General features: G+C 37.4%; 1 protein-coding gene across 1 annotated transcript in view; it reads right to left on the reverse strand.

Annotated features, from left to right (window-relative positions):
* LOC105385600 (transcription factor SOX-4) overlaps positions 1 to 13,729 on the reverse strand; it is a 60,463-nt gene extending 46,734 nt beyond the window's left edge. The window contains exon 1 of the mRNA XM_038106342.2: positions 13,168 to 13,729. Coding sequence (XP_037962270.1) covers positions 13,168 to 13,290 — 123 coding nt within the window. The 5' untranslated portion in view covers positions 13,291 to 13,729. The remainder of the gene's footprint in view (positions 1 to 13,167) is intronic.
* Between the last annotated feature and the right edge of the window lie 1,283 nt (positions 13,730 to 15,012).

Below are 15,012 nucleotides of genomic sequence, written 5' to 3' on the forward strand. Positions count from 1 at the left end.
GTTGGCTGCTACATGGATGGACTATGTGTGAACCATGCAAGCTACGCAGACGACATGGTGCTCTTGGCGCCCTCGGTATCCGCCATGAGGCTTATGTTAAAAATCTGCGAAGACTATGCAGAATCACATAACATGCTGTACAACGCAAGCAAATCTGTGTACATGGTGTTCGAGTCCTCTAACACTCCTGCCAAAAATCCCCCCCTACATCTCAATGGGGCAGCTCTGGCAAAGGTCAGCCAAGTTAAATATCTCGGACACCTAATTGACGACAAGCTTCGCGATGAAGCCGACATCGAGAGACAGCGCAGGGCTATCAGCGTCAAAGCCAACATGCTGGCGCGCCGCTTCCAGCGCTGCAGCGTGGAGGTGAAGCGCCTGCTGTTCACCACGTTCTGCTACAACCTGTACACGGCTGAGCTCTGGTGCCACTATACGAAGGCAGCATACAACCGAATCCGCGTGCAGTACAACAATGCATGGCGGATACTGCACCGCCTGCCCCCCTGGTGAAGCGCGTCGGAGATGTTCGCGGCCGGGCGCGTGCACGGCTGGGCGGCGCTGATGCGCCACACCACGGCGGGCGCGGCGGAGCGCCTGCGCCGGTCCTGCAACACCGTGGTGCGCGCGGCCGGCAGCTGGCAGGCGAGCCCCGTCCATGAAGTCTGGAGGCGACTACAAACACACTCACCATGACTGACAACTGGCTCAAACTGACTTTTCAATTGTTGTGTGATAAATGCATGTAAAATAATGTTTAATATGAAATGAATTATGACTGTATTTAAAGGTAAAATGTAAATTAATTTTATATAATTTATTAGTAATCTTGCTTTATAAATAATTATCAATGTTAATGTTATTTAATCAAAAATATGGGTTATGACCTGGAATAAATAAATTTATTATTATTATTATTATAATGTACTGTACCTAACTTTATCATTTTTAATTTACAGTCGGATATGCCGAAACATTAAATTGAATTGAACTGCATTTTCTCTGAACCCCGATAATGGTCAATGATATGAATTTACTGGTATTTATTTGAGAGCGGAAGTTAAATCATTTTCCAGTAAAAAAGTTACGTATTATTTTCAATGAGCTGTACCTACCTACTTAACATAAAGTATTCAAGTAATGATGACATGACGTGAATCTAGGTGTAAAAATTAGGCAGTTTGTATTTCCTAGCCAACATTTACTACGTGCGAGGCCAAGGCTACTACTGAAGCTATATTTAGAACTTGTGAACTACTTTGTGCAATCAAAATTTTTGCGCAGCAAACAAACCGTGCGATAGCAAAACGTTTTTCTTGTAAACACCACGAGTGAAACGGACAACGGCATCGGTTGATCCCCAACTATTGACACACAATTTTCAATATCATCTTCGGCAAACATCGTTATCTCAATCAATACTTTACTCATAATCAATTGACAAGTAGTTTGTTAGCTTAATAATGCACTTGAATTTATTTTCATAATCCACTTTAGCGCGAAGGCTGATACAAGAGCCAATGGACTTGGAAACGAGGACACAGAGCTTAAAATACAAATGAACTAATACTATTAACTATAAAAGAAGCAGTAGGAAGCATAAAACGAACGCGTAATATGCTGATGATAGTATACGATAAGTAGTACAGCTGCATCCACATACACTGCGCATTCAATCTCAATGTTTCAAAACCGAATGGAAACATATATAGAAAGTAGACGGAAAATTAGCCCTGCAGTAGATTTGTACCTTCGTACGCAAATTGTAGTTATTCCTTGCAGACTACTTTCTGCATAATAAGACACTTCGAGCAAAGACATAAGCCTTACACATACAAGTTTGATAAGTAGCAAAAGTTTCGCATGTAGTGGTACGCGGATGAAAACGGTGAGAAAGTACCTAGCTACAAGGAAATTTAACACTTGTGCTTTTAGACCGTAATGATATAAACATAGAACTGTTTTTGTGGACTGTTTGTGAAGGATAAGAAAAATGGCAGCCATTAGAAACCGTTCTGATATGATCGTTGAATCGTTATCTATTGATATTATGTAATTACCTCTATTACGGCAGTAGGTACTACAATTTTCCAATTGGGTTAGTTGTTTCTTGCTATATTCAAGAGCAAACTATAATTAGTACGTGTTACAAAAAAATCTTGATGTAATTATCTTCAGTTGCTATAATAGTGATAACCAAAATCATACACCAACCCGCACTATGCCAGCGTGGTTGGTCCAAAACTCTTCCTACATAAGAAGGAGACCCGTGCCCCAGCAGTGGGGACGTGATGGGTAGTGATGAAGAAAATACTCAGCAAGCGTAGGGAAATTAAATAATGTTACACTTGCTAACATGGAGCGTAGACGCGGTATATTCTGATGCACGTGTGTGCACTTTTCTCGCCACAAGATGTTCTATTTGTGTTCTCAGAGATGGTAATTTACATCGTAGAAGGTACGTTCAACGCAGTACGGTATTACACTGCCGACTTTCACCGGTAATCTTGGTGAATAAGGCATTACTGTGATTTACAGATGAAATAACTTTTTCGAATTTATGCTTTTTATGCTTGAATTTTATTGGAACATTGGCATAATGACGACAGAACCAGCTCTGTAAGCTGAAGTTTGACATGAGCGGCACTAAAAAATAATTAATTGTTGTTAAACAAAACATTATTGTTTTAGTACTAAAGCGTGGAAGAATGCACATTCTTTTGAAACACTTTTTTGTACTGGCGGAGAAAAGGCTAGTAAGTGATTAAAGAAGTAATTATAACAAATTGAAGTCTAAATTAAGATAACAATTTAATGAGCTATAAAGTACTTATTATTTTCCTCAACTTATGTGGCTTAATCCAAATTAATTAAATATACGAATACATAACATATCCAAGAAGTTGTTCTTATGGAAACTGTTTGAATATACCATTGATTTACTTGTCAATGTTATAGCTATGATACCTCGCATCAACACGACTAGTTAATAACACCATTGAACCTATTATTTTCAACAACGACTCTATAAACACTATCAACAATAAAAAAGCCCCGTAAACAGAACAGTAATTTCTCAGAATCACTCAGATGATTCCCTTACACACGTCTAACACACTATATTTGTCGTAACGGAGCTAAATGCGGAGTTGGATCCGAGCGAGCCTGGGAACCGAGTAACAAGCGAACCCACTGCTTTATTACGCCTCTGCCTGCCTCTGGATACTCGTAAAACACTCGCTAGGGATTTAATTACGAAGATAATGGACTGACATATTACTGAATAGCGGGACCATTTTATTTGCAGTCAGCTGTTTGCTGTACGCGTGTCTTCTACTCTTGCTTCACTACGAACGAAATCAGAAACCAACTTAAATCTAGCAGACTGTTACTGGTATTGTCACGACCAACAAAACCGACATGGTAATTATAAATACATTATCGTAACTGCTTCGCTGTTCACTTTAACAGAACTAGAGCACAATTCATCTCCGACCGACTTAATGCGGCTTATGGCTCGCGGAGTACATTTTACGAAAATCCCAACAGTGCTCCCTTTTTAATCTTTAAACATATTTCACGCGCAAAAGAAGAGCGTAATGTAACACAACCAAAATGCTAATTTATGAAATGGACCACTCGCCCAAATCACTTTATGTTTATACAACGGACTGAGAATATACAAATCCTCCGAGAGCCAAAAAGGAAAACTCGGATGCATTTCAAAATTCAATATCATCTTATCTTGCGAGAGATCAGAAAGAATCGCAACAGAAAGAAAATTTCCAAGAGAAAAGCCGGGATCCGACGGACAAAAGGATAAAGGGACCGTAATAAAGAAATCATAGTCGTGTTGTAAGTAAATTGTTTGATATGTTGACTTGCAGACGCCGCGCCGGCGAACACAATGAGCACGGGATCGATTCCACGCAAAGAAATCGTTCCCATCACGAGCGAGTGGGGCGGTCTGGTGCGAAGCAATTACATTAATGATAGTAATGCAGTAAAGGGCATAAGATAGCATTATAGCAGATGAATCATCATTTGCTGCAGTCATATTGTAATAACCATGTCTAACAGCGCTCGTCTAACTGTGCCGTCAGATGAGACAAGTTTAATTCGTTCAACATCAAAAAGGGGCAATAGATGCAAACGCCCAAATTAACGAGGTTGTCTTCACAATCGAAATATTTTACTTTAACGAGTTTCTCATTAAAGTTGGAATTAGTTACTCGTGTAAAGGGTCTCAAACAGATGGCCACGACTGTCTTTGTATTCAAGTTTAGTCCAACTCTTGGACGAAAGATAAAAGGTATTAGGTTTAGTGCGCTTGCCTCCGTAAGTAAAAGGCGAGAGGCCTCTTTTCATTCCGCTTTTGGCACCCAAAGAGGATGTTGGAACTTTTCTTATTCCCCCAAAGCCGGTGTGTTCGGGAAATGAGAGACATTACCGAGTCAATAGACTTCGGTAAAAAGGGAACGGAACAGTCAATAAGTTCTCCGTTTAAAGACGATCTCGTTTAACTTAACCTTTACCCTTGGTTTGGCACAATTTGAAATCAGTAAGTAATTATGTTTATAACAAGGTTAGTATTAAAAAGTATTGACAATATTGGAAAGCAGTTTATTGAAATCTGACAAAAGCGGCTTGCAATAGTGTTCAAATCGAGTTGGTATTCCAGAAAGCAAATCTGTCGAACGCCGACAATTTTGCATGCGGCGGAACGGAAGCAACTTTGGCAATTCTTTACACAGTCGACAGCGAACTTGTACCGTCCCGCGGGGCGCCACTCGCCTGTTCTCTTTGAATTTCCACTCGAAAATTTTGACGTTTCCGAATGCACTCCATGGCATGTGCTAGTAACCGATGTCGCAGATGGTCCCAATCAATAAGTTCAAAAACGGACGCAGATGCGAATCGACCGAGAATAAACCGAGCGAATACTTTGTTGCTTCCTTATTTTATTGGCGAATGATTTGGAGTGGAATTAGTTGTTGGAAATGCGAGTTTACGCTAGTCGGTTCTCCCTTGAGTCGGTGGAGTACTAAATGCATCGGAACACTGGAGAGACGACAATGTTTGTGCAACCATACGTCCCGGCCCGCTCCTGAGGGAGTCTGTAGCCGTGCAAATATTGATAGTGTATTAGCGAGCTCCGTACACTGTAACGAGTCACTTTTGAACCGAGAAGCGTCTGCGTTTACTTTCTTTTACTTTTTTGCACCGACATTCTTGGCTTCTACACCTTTAATTGTTTACTTTGTTAGTTCGAAATTTGTTGTCGCTGCAATTTTAACGTGTTTTATATCGTTGACGCTTTTATCGTGCTCTGTTTTACTAATATATTCATTTAGTCTATTTTTTAATAAATAATATGTATACTAATACTATATATTACTATATATGTACTTTATAATTATAATTTTCCGCTTACAAGAAAATTACTTTTATAAACAAGTTGGTAAGTATTCTTATTCAGAAACTATCGAAAGAATATCGCCGAGTAAATTTGGGGGCGAGACACTTTCATGTTTATTTATGCCGCAATCAAAGCAACGCATGACAGACAGAGATCAATACACGTAAACCTCCGTAGTTGGGATCTCATCTAGAAAAACAAGTTTACGACGGCGTATTTACATTTCAATACGGCTGCGAATATATTCGTCTTTACAGGGTGGTCTCTGCTCTATTTGCGAGTACTCGGCCCGTAATAAAGAAAAGAGTTCACAAAAATAAAGTTTCAATGAGAACGTTAGCGATGTCGCCATATTTCTTTCGGCTTTCATCATAAATCGTCTGCATCGAGTTCAACTCTTTAGACATACTCTGAATAGTTAGCTACATTTTATAGGCGGTTATCTTTTTTTCACAACCTCACCTATCTTTTATCAAGCTTTTTGCTCAAGTACGTCGAGTAGTTCTTTTTTTTATCACAGCGCTATAATCTAAAACAGCTTTTTTTTCTTTTAAACGCCAGTTTTAACTTGGAATTTCATAATGAGAAAATTCTTCAACTTATATAGCTTAACATGGCTTTGTTGCCATAGAAACTAAGTAGTTGATCAAAAACTATGTAAACAACATAGTCGTACTTACGAAATGAATGTCAAATATCACCTATGTGTAAATACTTATCATTTATTAGATGATGTTTGTTAATGATTATTTCTAAATTACTTTGCTCGTTACGAAGCGATATCAAAATATAAATTTGTGCCGGATACAAAATCGAAGTGTAATTAAAATCTTCGATTCTGTTATTATTTCCAGCGCGGCAGAGAAATTTCAATATAAATGGCTGGCGTTTGTTAACGTCAGAATTACAGCCATTTCTGAAGAGAATAAGGAACACTATCTCAATAATTCACTTATCTACATAAAGTACTCACATTTATACACCTAGCATGTACAGCACAGTACTAGTTTCATTTACAAGTGTATGAGCCACATCTCATTTGTCGATATATCTACCTCTACATGTAGCGTATTGGTTTATACACAGTTTGTATGCAAGAGCGACCGACCCTCGCGTTCGTAAATACCCTCTTAGGTTAATTAATTTTGTTTGTGTGCGTGCGCAGGGAGCAACTTCAAGTCCTGGGGGCACTTTATATGACGAAAAACTAAGTTTCGGAGCGCAGCTGCGCGAGCCACGACTCTATATCGTTGTATTAAACGTGCCGATTGCACCACAGCTCTCGTTTGTTAGTTTTTCGTCAGTATAGAGTAACCCGCCTGGCATGAAAGCTGGCCCGGTCTAGGAATGAAAACTTACGGGTTCTTATTGTTTGTACTCCTTATCGAATTTAATACAATATTGATTAAGCTTAATTGTGATTATTCAAACAATGATAAGTAATAATAGATAAATAATGTATCAAAAAAAAATAAGGTACATAGTGAAAAAATCATAATAATAGGATTTAGCTATAAACGGAAGTAAATCGTATACTTTTTGTAAACAGAACTGAACTTTCCAGTACTTACTTTTTGTAAGCTTCTTATTTGCAAATTAAATTGATGTCACAGATTCATCGCCTCTTCGTCTTTACTGGCACTTGATCTTAACCTTTAACGTTTGAGATTAGAGTTTATTTTGCGGTATCACAGGCTTTTATTTAAATTGGTTTGGGAAGCTGGTAAATGATCTTTACACGGTTCAGCTTAAAGTTTAAAATTGATGGAACATCGAGTGGTTACTGGTTTGAGCGTTGGTCTCGTTATAGGGCAAGACTTGTACTCGGGGTGGGTTTAATATACTCGTTCGTCCGGTTTAAGCCCGAGGCGAAAGACTCGAATGTAAAATAAAGGCCAAGGTCGAAAACGTATTTACAATTTGTTCTGCATTAAACTTCCTTATTTCGTATAATTGCTTGGTGCTGGCTCATTCGAATCGGATAAGTTTTAATGAAAGTGGTCGGATTATTACTTGGATTATAGTAATTGGTTGAATTGACATAATCATTCTCGTGAACCATGGAAAGTTGAAGGTGCGTGTAGGAAGTATTATATACTTACCTGTTTCAATCCTTTTTACGAAAACAGTGAATTCAATACGGAAGATTTAATACCCAACTAATTGAACAGCATCCCAAACAAAATAAATAAACCGAAAGAAAATAAACCTTCACCTGCATTAGGCGAACATTTGGACAAACATTACACCCAGAGAACAGTTCCATTTCGCACGTTCCTTACAGAATTGGGCCAAGAAAAATAAATCGGAAAACGAGCGAGGGAGAGCAGCGTTTACCAACACACCGTTCTTTCGAAATGCCCTTCCTAGCCCCTTGCCAAGTTTGCAGCTAACAGCACTGATTAGAAACAATTGCTTTCGTTTCCAGAAAGTAAGTTGAAACCGGTTCTAAAGCTGCTGCTCTCAAGGGATTGCTTTTTTGTGCCCCAACTCAAACTTGCTCGTTAATCGAATGAGCCTTCATCAGGTAAACAACTTTTTTTTCTGTCGGAAATTAGAACAGTCCTGTCGTTAACATTAGAAGCCACTTAATTAATTTCTTCATTAGCATCTTCAAAGGCACATTTCACTATCAGAATTTGATTCTTTATTATCCTTTGAGATTATTTAGCTCTAAAAACAAATCGTTAATCTTTTTAACCTGTTCGAAACGCTGGTTCAAATCTAGTTCTTTTGTAAGCGCATTGTCTCGCTTTGACTATCGATTTCGTATAACTTTGCTCGGGGCTTGGTGCCTTTTAACTTTTCTTGTTCGGCAAAGAAAGTTTCTCTTCGATACTCAGTCGTACCGTAATCTTGTCTAAATTAACTTGCGGACAGGTTCTTTCGTTTAATAACTTTATTATTCAATTATAATATCACTTTTGTGCTATTCGAAATTCGATTTTGTGATTCTTTAGGTCAGAAGTTGAGGAAGCCTTGAAGAATTCATAAATTACATTTAGTAGGTATGTAATGTTCTATTCTATTCTAAGTGCTGACATCGACAAGAAGACTCAACTGTCGGATGATGTACGCGGGTAGCTCGCGTGACTTCCTGAACGTACTGCGAAATCCTTAAATGCCGACAAAATTAATCACTAGCCCCGAATTTCCTTCGGCGAAATTTTGTAAGAATTTCTCCATCGAACGAAATAAGGAGTAAAATTTACTTAGCACTCGGCTAAGGTCATTTGTTTTAATAAAAGTGAAATTTTCGAAAGTGTTGTGTTTTAATGCCTCCAACAGACCTTCGTCTCGATGGCGTCGAATATTAATTACAAATTCGTTTGTTCCAGACTATTTATATTAATTATGTCCCACGTTGGATAAGAACACTTTAACACATACTTTGTATTTTTTTTTGTTATTCATCTACATCAAGTTTAATGCCTCTAACAGTTTTATTTCATGGACTATTATGTACCTATATATGTATACTTAGTACATTATCTGAATTATTCAAAACGTTAATTAGGAACAGTAAGTAAAGCATTACATACTTTATTAATTTTACGCAATACAAAATAAGCAATAAAGAATGTAGTAGGTATTTCAAGAAGTCCTTGAGTTGAAAAAGTCTGCTGAAATTTAAGTAACAACACTTAGTCGAAGAAAACAACGATAAGACGGTCGTCTCGACCTTTCATTATTTTCCAATCAAACTTGGACAATAAAGTTGCCGAGGGCGGGCTAAAAACACCTAATCAACATTGCGTGAGCCTTCAAGAGACAGCGAAATAACTCAACAGGAACTTTTCCGAAATCCAATCAGCATACATAAATCGTTAAATGGGGGAGTCTCGGAGACTTGGCTGTCGAAATTCAGAACGTGGTAAAGGATATTTACATTGCTATTTCACTGAAACTTTCTTCATCTGTTCAATTTCAAAAGTTGAATATATTAGTAGTCTCTAGCCAATTCTGTAGTTTTTGTTTCTTCTGGTTGGTAAGAACTTTTTATTCTCAAGATAAATCGAAAGTAATAAAAATATAATAATAACCTCTGAGTCACCCTTTCCATTGGGACCAATATTTACGGGATACCCTGTATATTAATGCTCACATTAATTCAGCAAGCAATGATTTTTTGTTTACACCGAAGCCAACAAACAAAATACACCGTATGTGGGTAAAATTTCAACAGAAAGATATATTGGTAGATTTTTGTTGTTTCACAGCGAAGTTCCTCCGTCCGCCCGCTTCGCGATTTCAGTTCGCGTCAACGTGAACCGGCAAAATTTATTGCTATTTGCAGTGCAGACTTTCTGTTTTCACATGTCGGACTTGAGTTTCGCAAGACAACTGAGGCTACGCCAAACTCGGTTTGGAGATGTTTTTCAAAGACCCTCACGACTAAGTCAAGCACTACTTCCCTCGCCACCACATTTGTTACCGCAATTTATAAAACATAACTTATAGGAAACGCACCTTCATTTCCAAGATCATTATCTACAGCAATCATAACTCCTTCCATAAAAATACTTTCATATTCACCGCTCATGGGCTATTAACACTTGTTCTGATGAGTAACTTTACTAAGAACTTTATTTGAAATAAGATTTTTCCATACCGTAATTTAGTTGTAAATATCTATAATGGTGTGTTTGTCTATAGGTACCTACGTACGGAGGTAATTTTGCTTGAGCAACCTTCGGCGTTCGCTCGCTATAATGGCACCATTAAAACGCCACCCACAACTGCAGAGCAAATTGCATTTGCCGACATGAGTCTGTATTTTACAATCAAATGTTGATTTGCACCGAGCTTGCAAGTAACGCATTAGGGTACATAAATTTGCCTACTAAACGATAAACTTACGACAAAAGTTAAGCATGGAAATTTTACTGTACAGAAACTTGTGTTCTTAAATGTTAATTTATGGGTGCAACTGCATGACTACTGCTGACAAGGATTAGTTAAAGTAAACATGTTTACGTGTGTGCTCTAGAACATGAGAAATAAAATCTGTTTCTGGGAATGTCTGCACAGTTTCAATTTGCCAAATAAACAGAATTCTTTAAGGGAAGCAAGACGTTGCTGGGCGAAGTTTTTATGCAACAACAATTAATCTTTCAATCAGTTAAGCCCACGATCACATTTCCAGTAATAAAATGGAGCTAAACTGTCGAATAACCTTGTATGAAGCATAATTGTATTTTGACCATTACTGCTCCGGTTTTTTAATGAAAATCATGAGCAAATAATAAAACATATAATAAGCTATGTATGTATTATTATGTACTTTTATATTAATTATATAAAGCGATATTTTATTTCCTCTTCACAAACGATGTTTGTTTTCCTATGCGGTTAACTCAATTAGCACAGATGTTTCTCAATCAGATAACAGTATAAATTGAATAATAGTACCTTTTTGTGCAAATTCAATATCATCACGTGATTCGTGTTGATTTGTTAACCCATTGTTTCCACCACATCTATAATGAAGTATTATACCTAATCGTTTCCTTATATTGCTAGCCCTATAATTATTATTGTATCTCATTTTCACATCTTCGATGTATGCATTTATTATGAACCAATTGGCATAATGAATAATGATATACTGTAGATATTTCTTTTTGAATAGTGAACTCTGTTGTTTGATATGCAAAATGTGATAAGCTATTTATTTGCCATATCAGTGATTAGATTCATCAATGACAATCTCAATCCTACCTGAATGTTGACGTGATATTAAGCACTTCCTCGAAACTGACAGTGTTTAAAACTGAATCTCAGACGCGAATGACCTAAGATTATCATTTCTCAGTACTGAGCGAGTAACCCACACGCACACACACCGACACGTACACACACATGCACAAACACATGAGAAAGGTCACGCACACACGAGATGACTAAAAATATTGCGGGTTGACATTGAAAATGTTAATGCACTCTCAAGAGTTCGCTGGCGCATTTTACGTATACTTCACCCGGCAATAAAACCAGCAAGTATTTTTATTTTATCGATTGTTTTGACGGCTATCGCTTCATTTAGGATATCATGTATTGGTGAGTTTGCTCACGGCGATAATGCAAGGAAATCATATTGGGTGTCATTGCCCTCAGCTGTATTATCGTATTCGTCATTTTGCACTATTGCAGCCGCGGGCGTGTCGCGACTGGCTCTCTGAATCATTACCGGCCACAATTTACTCGTAATAAAATTGTTATTTGTGTAATTTTTACTGCGACCAACTTCGATTTATTTGCTATTAGCAATTACGCACGTTATTACAGTTAGGTTTCTATTTTGCACTTGGGTCCTAATAAAGTTTTTTTATTTAAGTAGGTATTTATTAATTAATATTTTTTTGCGATTTCTCGAAATCTTTGTAAAATAATGTTTAATATTTTTGATTTTATAGAGTCGTATGCACTTAAGATGAAAACTGTTGTAGGTACAATCTATTATTTTCAAAATCAACTAAATCATCGAATTGAGTTATATATCTAAGAAGACACTTCCACAGTTTACGCCGCGGCGTGAAATTTACACTCATTTTTATAACATCATTTATTGCGTTCAAAGTGGTTGTCTTGAAAAACCCCAAGTCCTATGCATTGGGTTGCATGCTTCGCCATCATTACTTCCCATTAGTTCATCGTTTATATGCCGGATTGAATTTCTGTATCTTGCTAATAACTGTGTTGGCCAATGCATGCCTTAATATTATTATTAGTTATGAGCACGATAATCCTCGAGTTTTTGCATAGATTTACTCAAATGGCTGCGGTTTGAAATTGATATTGGCTGAAGCGTTTAAATTAGTTAACGTTTAAATTTCAACGTTGAAGTAGATTTATGTAGGTAGGTATTAGATAATTTTTCGGAAAGTTTTGCTGTACTTAATTGTTTTTTTTTTAACTTTTAAGTATAATTCATATTTTTATTTATGTTAGTCAAACAGTTGTCTAGAACAGATTTTTATTTTCACCTATGATTTGTAAATCTGTGTAAACTTTATTGAAACATTTTATTTGGATGCACTTGTCGTATAAAATCATTTATTTTTGCCTCTATAAAATCGTTCAGATTCAGACTCATTATTCCATAAATACCTACACTTATTTAATTAATAGTTTACTTTTCAAAGACCTTTTTTATTTTTGAATTTTTTATAGAATAAAAAGGTAGTTTTATTTACGTAGGTATATTTTTCATTATTTTCTATGAGTTTTTGGTATTTTTATAATGTTTAAACCACTGTTTAATTTAGTCGTATTTTTTAAGTTGTACCTAGACCTACTACTACCTAGTCATATTTAAGTTGTTTGTGTTATTACACTTTTTTATTTATTTTTAAATATGGATTTAATATAATAATTTTATATGGATTTATTAGGTAGGTATTATTTAATTTGTTTTGAATTATAATTTATTTTATAAGATATTTACCAAAAATTTGTTTGTGTGTAATAAAGAGTATTTTATCTTTATATAATTTATTAAAATGTATTATTTTTTAGATATACATTTTAAAGTTTGTAATTTTTTACTTTTTGATTTTTTGTAATCTTTTACATTAATTAAAACTTATACTTATTTATACCGCATTTTTGAGAATTTTTAACGCATGTATTGCGTATTTTTATATTTATTTTTTAAATTTTAATCACTGTAAACACATAAAAAAAACACTTCCTGATTCCCTAACCCTACCCGAGGCCTACAATATTTAGTGCACATTTCCACCTACCTGAGTGGCATCCGTGTAGGGTGTTGACGAGTTCTTGTCCACGAGCTGAGAGCCAAACACCACTCCACTGGCCCCCGGGCTCATCGAGCGAACATCCGACACTTGCTGGGGAACCATTTTCATCTATCTATCTTCCAACTTTAACACAAACACAGTTCACCTATTGCACTTAAAAAGTAACACTAAAATCTAATATGTTCAGGTCCAAAAAAATAAAATTTATAGCAGTCCGAACGGGGCCACCAGAAGCCTCTGCCTGTTCCCAATCTGTTGCCTCTCGGCCGGTGCAGCGCCGAAGACCTCCCAGTACCGGGAAACTATCCTCAGAGTTTTCTCTTCTAGAACGAGATATCTGCCGCTTTCTTCTTCGCCGGCAAACAATCCAAAAGTCATAATTTTAGTGGCTCCCAACCGCAGCTCAGTCCTGTCGAGCGCTGCGGGGCACCGAGCGTAGCATAATCAATCGACCCTACGCCGGAAGCGAAGATCGGAGGAGCTCAAGTTGCGTTGCGGCTACGTTCGCACTCCGCGGTGACAGCGAACCTACTGACTCGCGGCAACGTGCCACTCGCTGTCAATATACGCTCAGCTGTTCGCCCTCGCCCCGCGCCGCGCAGGCGCCCCGCGCCGCCCGCCGGAGCGCCGCACTCCGCGGGCGACCGCCGCGGCGACCACACGTCTTTACATGCACTCTCCTCTGATGCTGTCATAGAATTTTCATATAAACAAGGATTTGCAACTTTTGTATGAAGCTAAAGTCTCGTAATTATCAACAGATTCAGTGTACGAAATTTTAATTTAATCGCTAAGTGGTAGTCAGGCAAATTTATATGCAAATTGATAAGAAACGTAAGCACTTATTAATTCAAAGTTAATGGAGTCAGCAACACATCGTCGATCTTGCTTATCTTATAAATTTCGATGAACTCGATAAACATTCGGCCGCATGCATCCTCTGATTTAACACTGTAAAGTGTAATGACTCTATTAGTCATCGTTATTAAACATTCATCACTCTTTACACTTTGAAAATTATAGTAGCAGCGAAATGTGCTTACGGATAAGATCCCCCATAAATTAAGATTTGTTGCTTTACTTAATGTAACAACTTCACTTCGTCCCTCTGTAAACATTTAAACATCTTCATCAACATCACAACTAACATTGAATCCAATCTCCAACTCCCATTATTCAGCTTCACTTCCGCTCGAACCGTTCCAAACATCCTTCTAAAGTAAACATCGCTACATCATCCAAGTACGCATTGAGCACAACTAATGCGTAGGTCCTTACCGAAAATCAATTTGGAAATGCTCCCTCAGCCGAATACAATCGCCCTTTAAATACAAGCAACATTCTGAATAATTCCGCTGCGAACACGATCCCACCTGACAGAATTCCCTAATTCGCAACAGGTAATAAATATTAAAGGACCTCTATAGAACGCAATGGCTTAAGGATGCGGGGGGGTACTTGGAAACCACACAGCAGATGGTGAGCGGGACGAACTCGCTCCCGTCTTACTTAAAGCGAAACACTGTGGAGCTTACCATTTTGAATATTTACAACGCTAATTCCAGACTCACTCCGTTGTAATTGTAGAAGATAGAAAGCGAATTGGAAAGACTGGACAAATTGCGTGTTTGTTTTGGTTGTGTCTGACGGCGTCCCACTTCGGGCGTAGATTTAATTGATATGAAAATGGAAGCTAACAATGTTTGATCTGTCAGAGTGATAATGAGTGACATCAATATTTTTGACGTTAATGAGGGCCTTAATAATGACGTTGATGGAGGGTGTATTTTAACCGTAAACATTACGAACAAAAGTATATAATTATTTTCA

Source organism: Plutella xylostella, chromosome 19 (assembly GCF_932276165.1).
Source record: "Plutella xylostella chromosome 19, ilPluXylo3.1, whole genome shotgun sequence".
NCBI lineage: Eukaryota > Metazoa > Arthropoda > Insecta > Lepidoptera > Plutellidae > Plutella > Plutella xylostella.